This window comes from Mustela lutreola, chromosome 7 (assembly GCF_030435805.1).
Source record: "Mustela lutreola isolate mMusLut2 chromosome 7, mMusLut2.pri, whole genome shotgun sequence".
Taxonomy (NCBI): domain Eukaryota; kingdom Metazoa; phylum Chordata; class Mammalia; order Carnivora; family Mustelidae; genus Mustela; species Mustela lutreola.
In genome coordinates, this window is record NC_081296.1 from 87,188,723 (window position 1) to 87,204,905 (window position 16,183).

The window sequence follows — 16,183 nt, forward strand, 5'->3', positions numbered from 1 at the left end:
AGGCAGACTTATGATAGAGCTTACAAATGCTACTCACCCAGGGGATTGGATATTCAAATACAGCACTAAAGGATGGTAGGGATTAAACATGTGAAGAAAGAAAGAAAAGGAAAAGCTAGGTTTTAAATGATCTTCAACTTAGGTATAGGTTATATTCTAAAAATACAGTTCTAAGTTCATCTTATCTTAGGCTCTGCTTTACTGTAGATAAGATGTGATTCATAGATCCCCTGTTCTTTCAAACCCTGTTTAATTCATTATGTGGAATATTCCTAGTATTGTCTTTAACTGAGAAGGGTTTATCATCCCCTCTCTCTCCTGTGAGAAGTGGAAGAAGAATATTGAGATTCCTAATAGTAAAAGGAGGTATAACTCTCATCCTTCCTTTTTTCTGTTTTTAAGTTGGGTGTGAAGCCCAACTCATGACTCTGAGAACAAGACCTGAGCTGAGGTCAAGAGTCAGACACTTAACCTACGACCAGGTGCCCCAACTCTAATCCTTCTTACCTTTACTTTCACTGCTAACTTGTGCTAGGGGATAGAATTGGGGTTTGGAAAAGAGGGAAGGCCAAGAAATACTACTCTAGACTTTGTCATCAACCAGTCATAGACTAAGGTGAGGAATGAGAATTGTACCTAGCAGTGAGCAGAGAGCACCAGAATGGTAGTGTTTGTAGCTAGAATGGAAAGAATGGGTAAGAGAAAGAAAAATCCCTTAAAGTTACAGAAAGGAAGAAGGAATTGGTTTCAAACCCTGTACAGGTCATCTGACAGATGTCTCTTGGTAATGGTTTTTCAAAAGACAAATTAGGAATACTACTTGTGCATCCCAGATAACTCTTAAGAATTTTCCATTTTTGTGAGTGAATGGGGCAAGCTGGCTTTTAAAAGTGCCCACTTCTGTTCTATTTAAAAATAGGCTGTTACCGGTCAAAAAAAGTTGTGCTTGTGTGTTTTATGTTAATTTAATATAAATGTTGAGGTAGTATACTGAAGAGTAAAAAACATCAGGCTGATTTTCCACTGGCAATTCTGAAATTGGGAGAAAAACACTAGAATTTTTAAAAAATCAGATTCTTTACTTAGCCCTTTAAAAGAGATTTTTGAGAAATTCATGGCTTTCAGAGTTCATATTCACTAGATGTAGTTTGTATTCCATGCATAGTCCTTTGGTTTTCTATAATACTCCCTTCCTACTATTTATTCTTGATATTTATTGAAGTTACCAAAAATCTGTTTATTATCTTGACCTTGTTAATTTTGTTTTATATTTTTAATTTGTCTGTTTTACATGTAACTATTGTTATCCAAATTGTATTCTCCTTTGAACTCACATTATATAAAAATAATCTTTGGGATTACAGAAATTATTTCTCTTGGTATTTTCCTTTACTTCAAGAAACTGAGAAAGGATCTCTAGATAATATATATATTGGCCAAAATAACCTTTTACCACATATACATAAATTATGTGTATTACCAAAAAAAGCCCAAATATGTACTAATCAACAAATATACTTTCTTTCATAAAGCATATACAAAAGAAGCAGTAAATTATACTTGAGGAAAATATAATTTTCCCTACTCTTTATCTGTGGTGTACATTGGAGTCTGACCGGGATTTGAATCTCAACTCTCTACTACTTCTACTCTGGTAACCTTGAATAAATATATGTTTCTGTGTGTCTGTTTCTTCATCTTTAAAATGGGACTAATCATTCCTAGTTTATAGTATTACTTGAAGAATTAAATGAGATTATCTAAATTAATAGTTTTTAAACGCTAGTAGTGGTACTCTAGATCATTATAAGGACATTTGATGGGTCATTTATATCTTAGGTTTAGGGTTCTGCAAAAGATATGGTTTGAGAGTGAGGGTCCTGAGGTTCTCTGTTTAAAAGCATTTGAAAGCCATAGCTGCAAGTAAAATGCCTTGCACAAATAGATCCGGGACATAAACTAGGTCTCGTATGCAGATTAGAAAATCTGAACTTTTCTCCTTTCCCTCTTTTATGGGAATCGGTATATTAAAGTGCTAAGTTACTTTTCTTTTCTGCTTTATCGAAGTATAATTTGCATAACATACAGCTCACCTATTTAAAGTGTATGATTCATTAGTTTTTAGTATATTTACAGAGTTGTGCAGCCACAGCCAAAATGTACTTTTAGAACATTTCCATCACCTCCAAAAGAAACTCCCTATCCATTATTAGTCAAACCAACTTATTTTGGATTCTATTTCTATTGCCTATTAGAACTTTAAATAATGTAAGTATGTTGATATATCAAGAAGAAAGCAAAAGAAATCTAATGAACCATGTTTCTTCCCTGATTTGTACGTACAGACATTAAAGTCCATTATGGCCCTTAGAATACTTAATTTTATATATTACATCACCAAAGACAATTCTTTGCATTTTTCGTTTCTAGAAGTTCATTTATCTACTCTCATGACTTCTAAAGATTACTACTTGATCTGTGTATGTCCTGCTCTTGGTTGAAAAATTCAACAAATACTTTTGTCAAGTACTTGTTATCAGCCAGGTGCTATTTAGACTCCTAGGGTGAAACGATTAAACAATTTCTAGAGGGGTGGGATGTAAGCAAAGAAGAGTAATAAAGTGTGATCATACTATGAAGAGGTATATATGATGCTGATGGTACACATTCAAGGAATAATAAATTCTTCCAGCCAAGAAGGAGATTGAGGGAGGGGCAAGAAGAGAAAGAAATAGAGATTGAAGAGAGTTGCACAGAAGTTCGTCCTTAATGAATAGAATTCACTGCACAGGTAATGGAGAAGGAATATATTCTTAAAAAGCTAAGAGGCTAACCCAAGCCTGTGCTTAGAGGACTAAAAGCATACATGATGTTTAATGAAAAGTGAGGTTATTTGATGTGACTAAAGGAAACTAAATACAGTGAATAGTGGTGAAACAGAAAAGGTTGGCTAGAGAAGATTATGAGGGCCTGAAGTCAGCTTAATACAGTTTTATCACCTCCCACCTCCTCTTTCCTGGCTCCACTCTACAGATAATTAGCTTTTTCCAGTTAATATTCAGTTCACATTAACATAGTTGCTACTGCCATCATCCTAGTTCCCCTGGAGTTATCTTTGACTTTTTTTCACTACCTTGCTTCCCATCTCCATTCACATGTTATTACATATCTGTCTCTTTCCATTCCCACAGCCACTATCATGGTCTCTTTCCTAGGATCTCTTTTCTATTTCTTTTGTCCATTTTAATATTATATTTTTCCATTCCTAAGACTTCACCTCTTAATCTGTGGTACTGAAAGAAGCTTTATACAGTAGCTAAAATAGTTCCTGCCTGAGAAGGGTCAAAAGATTTGTAAGAAGGAAAACTCTGTTTACAGAGTTTATTATACTACTAGGAGTTGACTGACAAGGGAATTCCCTATGTATTGATACAGAATAGATTGTTGAGTTAAAGCAAGGAACAGAAGAGTATAGTATATTCCCTTTGTGTCAAAAAGCAGAAGAATACTAGGATATAGACCCTATTTTCTTACATTTTGCATAAAGGAACTGGACAACTATAGAAGAAATAATTGAAGTAAATATCCATAGGCATAGGGGTAGAAGAGAAGATGGGTGAGGACAGGTCTCAAAATACACCTTTTTATGTTGTTTTGATTTTTAACGTATTTTAAAGTATTTCATCTATTTAAAACTCTGGCCTTGTGTGCCACTGCGGGGGGATGGGACTGAAGGACTCTGACTGACTTTCTGTTACCTTATATATGAAATCACTCCTTACTCTACCATTCAGAATTCTGCACTCTGATTATGCCATGGTATGATCCGTTTCACTGACATGAACTCTGTTCATGTCCCCAAATCACTTTCAAAACTTAAGTCAAAATATATTACTTTCTCCTCTACAGTTGGTTAACTGTTTATTTCACTCTTTCATTTTAGCTTAATATATTTATGTTCTATGTTTATAGTTTGGTTCTTCATTGGTATCTCTGAGTATTCTAATTTATTTCATGAATGTTTTCTACTCCTAGATTGTGAACACTTTCAATAGAAATTATATTCTTTTCTCTTTGGTATTATTGAATCATAATTTAGTAGATACTCGGTAATGATAATTTTTATTTACCTTGGAGGAACCTAACATTTTAACTTCTTTTGGATAATTTTAATACATTTTAATTCAGAAGAGGTATCATACAGAAAAGCTAAGTTTGACTACTTTCCCATTACCTAAAACTTCAAAGAATTAAGTAGGAAAATTAGTTTTATTTAAAAACCACTGAAAATTATTTAGGGTAATTTTCTGTCTAGTTAAGGTAAAAATGTATGGATTTGTGGACTAAAAAAGTAAACATAACATAACTACCTGACATTAATTTGCATGGAATACAATATAATTTATATGCTAGTTGCTAATTAATATAGTAAATGAGATTGGTGTGATTTTTCTCTTTGCTAATATATATATAATATGCAGAATTACTTCTGAATTTGCAAGTCAGATATGATAAAATAGGCAATTGTTTTTCACATTAAGTAATCAAAAGTAAGAAACTTTGAAAATAAATTCTATTAGAAAATGCTTGTTTTTAAAAATTGATCATAAAACATAGAAACTTGTAAGCTGAGAGGCCCTTAGTATGTTTTTATTACTTGATGTAGCCTAATCTAATATTTATTTTGAAACAGGCAAGAAAACTAGATATATATTTTGAATACGAAGAAAAAATAATGAGCAAAACTACTCTGGATAAATCTCTTCTAGATATAATATCAGATCCTGATGGTATGTACCATAAATTCAAGGTTACTGTTAAGATTCACAGTTGATGAAACCAGCGTTTCAATTTAAGTAATATCTGAATAGAATAATTTTTTTTCTGACAACCCATGCTAATAATGAGATAACTAAATGAGCTATTTTCTGTTGAGAAGTTTGTAGCAAAGCATTTCTTAAAGTGGAAAAATGATTTGCATTTTATTTTATTGAACTTTTCTCTCATGGTATTTAAGAACTTGTTATATTCATTTATTTAATGTGATAATATATCTAAAGTTCAATTTCTGCTGATTTTCGGAAGATTTTTGAAGGTATAACATTCAAAGCAGGTGTCTCTAAATGTTATACTTTCTAATTACCTTGGGTTTTGTTTTTTTTTTAAGATTTTATTTATTTATTTGGCTGACAGAGATCACAAGTAGTCAGAGAGGCAGGCAGAGAGAATGGAAGGGAAGCAGGCTCCCCACTGAGCAGAGAGCGGGGCTCCATCCCAGGACTCTGGGATCATGACCTGAGCTGAAGGCAGAGGCCTCAACCCACTGAGCCACCCAGGCACCCCTCTAATTACCTTGGTTTAACCCTAAAGAGTTTCCTAAAAAAAATATATCTAAAACTGAATTCTGTTTTAAATATTTAGGGAATTTACTTTAGAAGAAACTCCTTAATCAGTCCCTTTATATTTGCATTTAACTATTTCTATATTAGCTTTTCTTAAAACAAGATAGGATTCTTTGTACTTAAAAAATGTATTGTAATTATTGCTTTCAATTATAATGATCATGGGATCCGTATAGGTTTTATCCTCTAAAATTATACTTTAGAGACTTGATCATTTCAGAATAGATTTCAATTCAAATTTCAGTGCTTTTCCAAAATGAATAAAAAAGTAAATAAGCTTTTCAGTTTATATTTTGCATATAAATTATTTAGCTGAATGATGATGGTTTTTGAGTTAGAGTTAGGTATGAGTTTTAGACCTTATTCCAAGTTGAAAAATAATAAAGTCCAAATTGTAATTAGAGATTCTACTCCTAAAAACTTCTAAGAAGCTGTAAATATTGCTCACACTTTTAAGAAGCTAGATTTGTAGTGAGAACCTAGCATTTTGAAGGTATTTACATTTGTGATATCTAGCACCAATGTGGGGCTCAACCTCCTGCATTTGTAATGAAAAAATGCAAAATATATAAGCCCATCACTTCAGAGCTATTCCTTATTATTTACAATAAGTTTTAAGTAAAGTTAAAGCAAATAAATGTGTTGATAGAAAAACAATCAGACCCTTCCTGTTTTCTTTCCCTTACTTTTTTGGTTTATTTGTAAAGACATTAAGAATTGCAGAACAAGGTAGGTCTTCATGCAAAGTGGAATTCTGGTGCCACTTTAGCCCAGAACAAGATGTTGGAACCTGAGCAAGATAAGAAGGGCAACCACATTTGGGGTAGAAGGAAGACTGGTGATCTACCATTAAGTGTCAAAGCCCCCAGTGAATTGAGCAAAGTATCCACATGTGAAAGAATGGTATATAAAAGCTCTAACAGGGCGCCTGGGTGGCTCAGTGGGTCAAGCTTCTGCCTTTGGCTCAGGTCGTGATCTCAGGGTCCTGGGATTGAGCCCTGCATCGGGCTCTCTGCTCAGTGGAGAGCCTGCTTCCCCCCTCTCTCTCTGCCACCTGCCTCTCTGCCTACTTGTGATCTCTCTGACAAATAAAATCTTATTTAAAAAAAAAAGCTCTAACAGATTGAGGAAGGTGACTGTACACAGGAGCAACCCAGCATCAATCTAAGTGGGGTGAGATGTGTGGCCAGGCATGTGAGTCCACTGTAGGGAATCAGAGCCCAAATGGAGTGAGAGGATGTCCATGCAGGCAAGGGGATGGCTGCAGAGATAGGATATTTGTTACGTACCACAGACTGGTTAAATAAGTGTGTATGTCAGATAATACAAAAGGAGCTAGGTTTCCTGTTGTAAAGGAAGGAAGGGAGAAAAATATAATGAGCCCTGTAATGTTGGATTGAAATTAAGGTGTCATTGTAGACCTGTGTTTTCACTACGTATTTGTCAGAGAAATAAATACAGATAGGTGTGTGTACACCTATATGTGTTCCCTAGTCCAGCCAAATAAGCAGGGGTGGAGAAACAATACTCCAGTAGTAAAGATTTTATCTTATAAATACCATTTTGTGCTCATTGGAGAAGTAGTTGATTCCAGGGCTGAGGTAGGAAGAGAAAATACAAAATAAGCCTAGATTAGTTTGTTGTGTCAGAAAACAAGGAATATACTCAGAAAGTGATGGGACATGTCAAAGAGACCCAGAAGTCAGCTTGAAGTGACCCCCAGTGGGGAGATCATGACATCATGAGTATTAAAATAATGATAACAGATTATAACTCACTGAATGAAACAGGAAGCCATCAGTCCACAGAGATAATAGTAAAAGAGTAAGTTCAAGTTTCACAGGATATTTAGTTTCAAATTACCTCCCTGCAAAATACTTCTTAATTACAAAGAGAAAACTAACTTTACAGTGGAGAAGTATGATAGATCCCTTACTAGGTAATCTCAGTGAACACCATCAGTAATGAGACATATTGAAATAATGCCCCATCCAGTAGGATGCAATACAAAGAACATAGTTTTCTCTTGTGATATTCCTGCCAAAGGTGTATAACTTGAATCTGATCATGAGGAAATATCAAACAAAATTTAATTGTGAGATATTCTACCAAAAAAACAAAAACAAAAACAAAAACAAAAAAAAGCCTGTAATCTCCTAAAACATCAAGGCCATGTAAGTCAAGGAAAGACTGAGGAACTGTTTCATACAGAAGTTAACTGTATGTTGTGTGGCAGCTGTATATCCCACATGATGCTAAAATTGATCCTTTTGTCATAAAGGATGTTACAGGCTAGTGGTGAAACTTGAAATGACATCTGAGGATTATATGTTATTACTAATTTATCAATGCTGATTTCCTGATTTTGATAGTTGTTATATTGAGCTTATTATATTGAGGAATGTCTGACAGTTGGGAATGATGGGACAGCAGGTCAAAAACTTACTCGCAAATTGTTCAGAGAGACAAAAAGCTTTCTGAATTTTACTTAAAACTTTTCCCTAAGATACATCCGATTACTCAGTAAGAAAAGTGACTTTAAAATTGAAGCAGTTCCGGTGGAAGCTTAGGTATGACAGGAGGACCCAGGCTGCCAGTTGGAGGTTCTAGAGTACTTGCAGTTGTAAAGGATGCATTTTTGTAATTTCCATTTGATTCCTCTGTGATTAATATTTTTGTAAAGATTTTATGTATTTATTTGACAGAGACATCACAAGTAAGCAGAGAGGGAAGCAGGCTTCTCGCTGAGCAGAGAACCTGATACAGGGCTCCATCTCAGGACCCTGAAACCATGACCTGGGCCGGAGGCAGAGGCTTAACCCACTGAGCCACCCAGGGGCCCCTGTGATTAATATTATTATAAGCATCAGGATATTCTCCAACTCTTACCATCATAGTATTCTTAAAATCCTTAGCAGAAATTTTGAGGGCTTATTGTTAACACTATAGCAACTATAAAATATGTTTCTCCTGAAGAAGAGAATGGGAACTCTCTCTTCTTTAAGCAGAATAAGTGCCTGCTATTAGAAAGGCTATACTAGATGCTGAGGATGTTGATTTACAGGCCCCTAAAACTCTGAAGGAGGGGAATCTTTGTCTCCTCTTTTAGGAGTGGTGGTCCCAAGAGCCTGCAGCAAGCCTCATTGTTTGTTTGTTTGTTTGTTTGTTTTTCTCTTTGCCTTCTAACTACTTAGTCATAGTTGCAGGAAATGCACAGTGGAACAGGGTAACTAAAGCCAAAGCTTTCAGGATAGAGCACCAAAAAGGGAGAGCCAGGGGAATTGGAAACTACCAAGATTGCGGAGAGGAAGGAGCTCAGGAAAGCAACCTCATAAAGTTGTTTATGAATTCCTGGGCTCACCCCTGAGCTGCACATATGTGAATTAGATCCTAAACAGTATTATTTCAAAGACTGCGAGTTGAAGGGCTAGACAGTTTCCCAGTTCCCATAGTGTCCACTAGATGGTTGGACAGATCCAGTAGCACTGCTGCAGAAGTTTTTGAAAATATAAATCAGTGGTGGAGCCACAACCCACAGAAAGCTGTTGGAACTTTGGCCTGAACCCAGCCAACAAATTACCTGCTAAACAAAAATAGCTTTCTCCTAGGACTTAAGACCCTGAATTTCATAACCTGATTTTCAAAATGTCCAAGATACATTTATTTGTAAATATCAGAACTTTGGAAAACCCATCATTGATCTTTATTACCGTTCATTGTCATATTTAGGGAATAAGGATAATTTGAGAATGGTTATCTGGATTCTGAACAATATAAAAAATCGATAGTTCACTAGTCATGTTTTGAAAAAATTTTCCTAGTTTTTATTCTATAATAAAGTGTAACAGTTTCAAGTTCTTGAGTATTAGGATAAACACTTTGAAGTGAGAGCGCATATTGTTATTTGTTGGTGGTGAAATTGTGTTACCACTGGCCAGTGCTTTGCACCAGAGTACACCCAGTAGCAGAGGGGGAAATAAATGAGCTTTTCTGTCCAGTTTTGGGCTCTGGGTAATAGGATTAGCAGATCAGACCCACTGCAAGCAAGAAATTTCCTTGAAATCTCATGTTTTGTCTTAAACAATTTCAGGCAAATATATTTTGTATTATACAACAGTGTTTATTTTAATATAAATGTATTCTTTTTCCAAATCTTGTAAGTGATACGGTACCCTTCAGGAAGAGACATTTATATGGTGACCACACTTTTGAGAAGTACCAAAGTTTTGTAACCCGAAACCTAGAATGACCATATAGCTAGTTTCCCCGAACAGTCTCATTTTTATATCTGTTGTCCTTACATAATTATTATAGCATCCCCTTTCCATCTCTGTGATTACCCTACCTTATGCCTTTCTTTCTTTTTTAGTTCACATACAAAATGTAAATCTCTTACAGATATTTTGAAAGATAGAATGGACATACTTCTGTATTCCATTCCTTTAATCCCACAGCATTTAATATTTTTTCCATATCTGTATTGTACATGGGTATAGTTATAGTGCCTGTAATCTTAAGTCAGTTAAATCAAGAACCATATTTTATCTTTTCACAGTTATGTGCCTTAAATTTTTACATACTTGTGTTGACTATAATACTTAACCAGAATTATGAAAGTTTTTTTATTTATATTCCCTGTGTAGCAGGAACTCCAGAAGATAAAATGAGGCTGTTTCTTATTTATTATATAAGTGCACAGCAGGCACCCTCTGAGGTATGTCCTCCTTGTTCAGTTATTGGGTAGAAGGGGAAATATTTGTCTGTTTCAAAAATAAAAGACCAGATCACTATGGCCAAATAACTACCTCATTCCTTTCTTTAAAAGAAAAACAGTTTGTTAAGGCTAGTTCTATTTATTGCTGAGTTTTTATAGCAGTATTTGTTGTTATAAAGAGAACTATCCACTCATGAAATGTCTGACCACTTCTAAGTTGTTGGGATATGAATTGGATTCAAATGGCCAAGATTCTTATTTCTGGAAAATAGCTATTGTAAACTGAATTAGCCAAGTTTGCTATGCTTTTTGAAACACTGGTCTTATTTCTTATTATGTGATAATCTTAAAAGCTCTGTTTCTTTGAGCTATAGCCACTAATGTCTTCCAGTGAATTTATCTATAACCTAAGGTAAAAATTTGGTAATATTTTAAGGTTATTAAAACTAATGTTCATTATAGAATATAAGGAGTCAGTTGTAAGAATACTCAGAGTTCCAAAAAGTTACATTAATACTGTAATTTTAAATTTATTGAGATTAAACTTCAGATTTATATCTGTCATATTTTTCATAGAAAAATAAAGTTGACTTTTTTTATATTGCAATCAAATAACTTCTGTATCAATAAATTTCTAAGAATGATTGGAAAATGATACATTTTCCTTTCTGAAATATTTTTTTTTCCCTCACTGGAAGATTGGGTAATTTTTTGGGTAATTTTGTTGTTTTTCATTTTATGTGGTAGGCCATCAGTTGCTTTTGAAGAAAAAAAATGTTTAGGTAATTGATTTTTGAAGGCAAATGGTGATTTTGGTGTCAGTGTTGTTGCCGGGTTAGAGGTCAGCTAACTCTCTCTAATGTTAACTCAGTGAAATTTTACTGGATGAGCAACAAGCATGAGAATTTTAGAGATGACATCTAGAATGATATAATTGTAAACGTCTTTCCTTCTCTGGCAGCATTTATTTTTAATAATATTTTTAATAATTATTATTTTTAATAATCTGTTTGATCATAACACTTCTTTTGGTCAAAAATCTCTGGTGCATTAAAACAGTAAACTAAACCCAGTATTTCCTTTAGGCCAATTCTGCTTTATTTTGGGCATATAGCTTTTATTTTAATTCAGTAAGCAAGTGTGGTTTTCTTTTCAGGAATATCTCGTACCTGTATCTTAGGGGATTTTTACAGGCTTTATATATAGGTGTGTATATATATATATATATATATTATATACATATATATAAAGGATTAAAGCCTATTTATAGTATTTTCTTAAGAATTTATTAATTTAAAAGTTAATTCCATGTTCCCTTATTTTGACCACATATTTTTATTTATTTTTGGTAAGGACCATGTCTTTTCATAAGTTTAAGTGATCACTAATAGGCTTAAAGCAAATTATGACAGCCTGATAGCCCCCAAAATGCAAAGGAGTAAACATCTCTGTTGAGCTTTAAATGTCTTGTCTTGTAAAATTTTTATGGTGGAGTCACTATGATGATAGGCTTTTATAAAGTACAGGAATTCAACTACACTTACTCATCAGGAAACAAAAATAGCAAGAAAGAGAAAACAATTTTTTAAAAAGTGTAAGACACCTGATACTCAGTTAATGAATTTGGACCATAAGAGTGCATATGAGAGGGGAAAACCTGAATCTACATTTCCCATCAGTCAGTGTCATGTCACAATGTCCCCTTGTATTTCTGGTTTTAAAATGCTCTTTGTCTAGTCAGATATTTATTTATTGCTTATCCCAAGGAAAGGCAGTCTATTTCAAAAATGGAGAAAAAGCTGGCTTTGTTGGACTCACTAAGGGATGACAGAATACTGGCTAGGTGATTTGGGAGCCTGACAAAGGTAATATTCATTAGATATGATTTTTGTCTCAAGTGCTCACTTATATACTCACTTAAAATATGACTCCACTCTACTTGGGTACCTAGAATTTAAACTCATGCCTTTGGTCTAACTTTTTGATTAATCAAGTAATAACAAACAAAATCGTCTTCTCTTTCACAAAAGTAAAATTTTTTATGATACCATTCTTTGCTTATTTCAGGCTGATTTGGAGCAATACAAAAAAGCTTTAACTGATGCAGGATGCAACCTTAATCCCTTACAATATATCAAACAGTGGAAGTAAGTTTTATTTTCTTCTTATATAAGAGAGTACAATAGAAGTAGAGTTCCCAAGAAAATGGGAATGTTAACAAGAAAATTTAATAGTATCTTTTTTCTGATTTTTCTTAAATTCAGTAGCATAAATATTTTCCTATCTGGCCCTCACTGTCCACAATTTAAAATTACATAAAATAGTGCTAATTTTCTTTCCTACACAAGTTTATATTTTCTTTACTGATTAGATTAAGAACATCAAAGACTGAAATGTTTGGATCACATGTCTCAAAAACATTAAAAGAAGGTTTTAATTTCACTTGTAGAGAAATGCAGATTAACATAGGGCAAACATTTAGGAAAGTGCTGTGCCAAGGATATAGGCAGGTTAATTGGTGCGTTAAATTCTGCTATTAAAAACACATATTGTCACAATTTTTGCTAGATGGTATAAAAATAATTTTTTTAGAGAACTAGAATTTTTGTTTTTATTTTTTTCCAGGTGGTAATTTATTTCTTAATTGATTTTTTGTTAATTAATATATAATGCATTATTTCATATAATGTGTAAGAATGCATTATTATTTGGTACAGGTCTGTGATTTATCAGTCTTATACCATTCACATCATTCATCATATCACATACCTTCCCCATGCCCATCACCCAGCCACCCCATCCTTCCTACCCCCTTCACTCCAGCAACCCTCAGTTTGTTTCCTGAGATTAAGAGTGTCTTAAAGTTTGTCTCCCTCTCTGGTTTTATCTTGTTTCATTTTTTCCTCTCTTCCCCTATGATCCCCTGCCTTATTTCTCAAATTCCACATATCATTGGGATCATATGATAATTTTCTTTCTCTGATTGACTTATTTCACTTAGCATAATACCCTCTAGTTCCACCCATGTCATTGCAAATGGTAAGATTTCATTTTTGATGGCTGCATAATATTCCATCATATATATGTGTGTGTGTGTGTGTGTGTGTGTGTGTGTGTGTATGTGTGTATACCACATCTTCTTTATCCATTCATCTATCGATAGACATCTAGACTCTTTCCATGGTTTGGCTATTGTGGATATTGCTGCTATAAACACTGGGGTTGCACATGCCCCTTCGGATCACTACATTTGTATCTTTGGGGTAAATACGTAGTAAGGCAATTGCTGAGTTGTAGGGTAGCTCTATTTTCAACTTTCTGGGGAACCTCCATACTGTTTTCCAGAGTGGCTGCACCAGCTTGCATTTCCACCAACAGTGTAGGGGGGTTCTCCTTTCTCTGCATCCTTACCAACATCTGTCATTTCCTGACTTGTTAACTTAGCCCTTCTGGCTTCTGTGAGGTGGTTATCTCGTTGTGGTTTTAATTTATTTTTCCCTGATGCCAAGTGATGTTGAGCACTTTTTCATGTGTCTCTTGGCTATTTGGATATGTTCTTTGGAAAAGTGTCTGTTCATATCTTCTGCCCATTTCTTGATTGGATTATTTGTTCTTTGGGTGTTGACTTTAATTAGTTCCTTGTAGATTTTGGACACTAGCTCTTTATCTGATACGTCATTCACAAATATCTTCTCCCATTCTGTCAGTTGTCTTTTGGTTTTGTTGACTGTTTCCTTTGCTGTGCAAAAGCTCTTCATCTTGATGAAGCCCCTTGAATAGTTCATTTTTGCCCTTGCTTCCCTTGCCTTTGGCGATGTTTCTAGGAAGAAGTTGCTGTGGCTGTGGTTGAAGAGGTTGCTGCCTGTGTTCTCCTCAAGGATTTTAATGGATTCCTGTCTCATATTGAGGTCTTTAATCCATTTTGAGTCTATTTTTGAGTGTGGTGTAAAGAAATGGTCCAGTTTCATTCTTCTGCGTGTGGTTGTCCAGTTTTCCTAGCACCATTTGTTGAAGAGACCCATCTTTTTTCCATTGGACAGTCTTTGCTGCTTTGTTGACGATTAGTTGACTATAGAGTTGAGGGTTTATTTCTGGACTCTCTGTTCTGTTCCATTGATCTGTGTGTCTGTTTTTGTGCCAGTACCATACTGTCTTAATGATTACAGCTTTGTAATAGAGCTTGAAGTCTGGAATTGTGATGCCACCAGCTTTGCTTTCCAACATTCCTCTGGCTATTCAAGGTCTTTTCTGGTTCCATACAAATTTTAGGATTATTTGTTCCATTTCTGTGAAAAAAGTTGATGGTATTTTGATAGGGATTGCATTGAATGTGTAGATTGCTTTAGGTAGCATAGACATAGGCTTTAGGTAGCATAGACATAGGCATAGCATAGACATTTGTTCTTCTAATCCATGAGCATGGAACATTTTCCCATTTCTTTTGTGTCTTCCTCAATATCTTTCATGAGTATTCTATAATTTTCTGAGTACAGATTTTTTGTCTCTTTGATTAGATTTATTCCTAGGTATCTTATGGTTTTGGGTGCAATTGTAATGGAATCGACTCCTTAATTTCTCTTTCTTCTGTCTTGGTGGTGGTGTATAGAAATGCAACTGATTTCTGTACATTCTTTTTATATCCTGACACTTTTCTGAATTCCTGTATGAGTTCTAGCAGGTTTGGGGTGGAGTCTTTTGGGTTGTCCACATAAAGTATCATATTACCTGCAAAGAGTGAAAGTATGACTTCTTTGCCAATTTGGATGCCTTTTATTTCTTTCTGTTGTCTGATTGCTAAGGTTAGGACTTCTAATACTATGTTGAATAGCAATGGTGATCATGGACAGCCCTGCCGTGTTCCTGACCTTAGGGGAAAAGCTCTCAGTTTTTCCCATTGAGAGTGATATTCGCTGTGAGCATTCCATAAATGGCTTTTCTGAAACTGAGTTATGTTCCCTCTGTTCCTATACTGTGAAGACTTTTAATCAAGAAGGGATGCTTTATTATGTCAGATGCTTTTTCTGCATCTATTGAGAGTATCATATGATTCTTATTCTTTTATTAATGTGTAGTGTATCACATTGATTGATTCATGAATGTTGAACCAACCTTGCAGTCCAGGAAATGTTGTTCTTTTATTAATGTGTAGTGTATCACATTGATTGATTCATGGATGTTGAACCAACCTTGCAGTCCAGGAATAAATCCCACTTGGTTGTGGTGAATAATCTTTTTAATGTACCACTGAACTCTTTTGGCTAGTGTTTTGGTGAAAATTTTTGCATCCATGTTCATCAGGGATATTGGTCTATAATTATCCTTTTTGATGGGGTCTTTGTTTGGCTTTGGGATCAAGGTAATGCTGGCCTAAAATGAGTTTGGAAGTTTTCCTTCCATTTCTGTTTTTTGAAATAGTTTCAGAAGAATGGGTCTTAATTCTTCTTTAAATATTTGGTAGATTTTCCCTGGGAAGCCATCTGGCCCTGGGCTTTTGTTCCTTGGGAGATTTTTTTTATGACTGCTTCAGTTTCCTTGCTAGTTATGGGTCTGTTCAGGTTTTCTCTTTCTCTTTCTTCCTGGTTCAGTTTTGGTAGTTTTTACATCTCTAGGAATGCATCCATTTCTTCCAGATTGTCTGATTTGTTGGCATATAGTTGCTCATAATATGTTCTTATAATTATTTGTATTTCTTTGGTGTTGGTTGTGATCTCTCCTCTTTCATTTATGATTTTATTTATTTGGGTCCTTTAGCTTTTCTGTTTGATAAGTCTGGCTAGGGGGTTATCAATCTTACTCTTTCAAAGAACCAACTCCTAGTTTCATTGATCTGTTCTGCTGTTCTTTTCATTTCTCTTTTGTTGATTTCTGCTCGGATCTTTTATTATTTCTCTTCTGCTGTGTTTAGGCTCTATTTGCTGTTCTTTTTCCAGCTCCTTTAGGTGTAGGGTTAGGTTGTATATTTGAGACCTTTCTTGTTTCTTGAGAAAGGCTTGTATTGCTGTATACTTTACTCTTAGTACCACCTTTGCTGAATCCCAAGGATTTTGAACAGTTTAATTGGGGCATT

General features: G+C 34.6%; 1 protein-coding gene across 2 annotated transcripts in view; it reads left to right on the plus strand.

Moving 5' to 3' along the window:
• SCFD1 (sec1 family domain containing 1) overlaps positions 1-16,183 on the plus strand; it is a 105,460-nt gene that overhangs the window by 54,307 nt on the left and 34,970 nt on the right. For both annotated transcript variants that reach the window (XM_059181827.1, XM_059181829.1), the window contains exons 15-17: positions 4,694-4,790; positions 10,046-10,116; positions 12,184-12,263. In XM_059181827.1, coding sequence (XP_059037810.1) covers positions 4,694-4,790; positions 10,046-10,116; positions 12,184-12,263 — 248 coding nt within the window. The remainder of the gene's footprint in view (positions 1-4,693; positions 4,791-10,045; positions 10,117-12,183; positions 12,264-16,183) is intronic.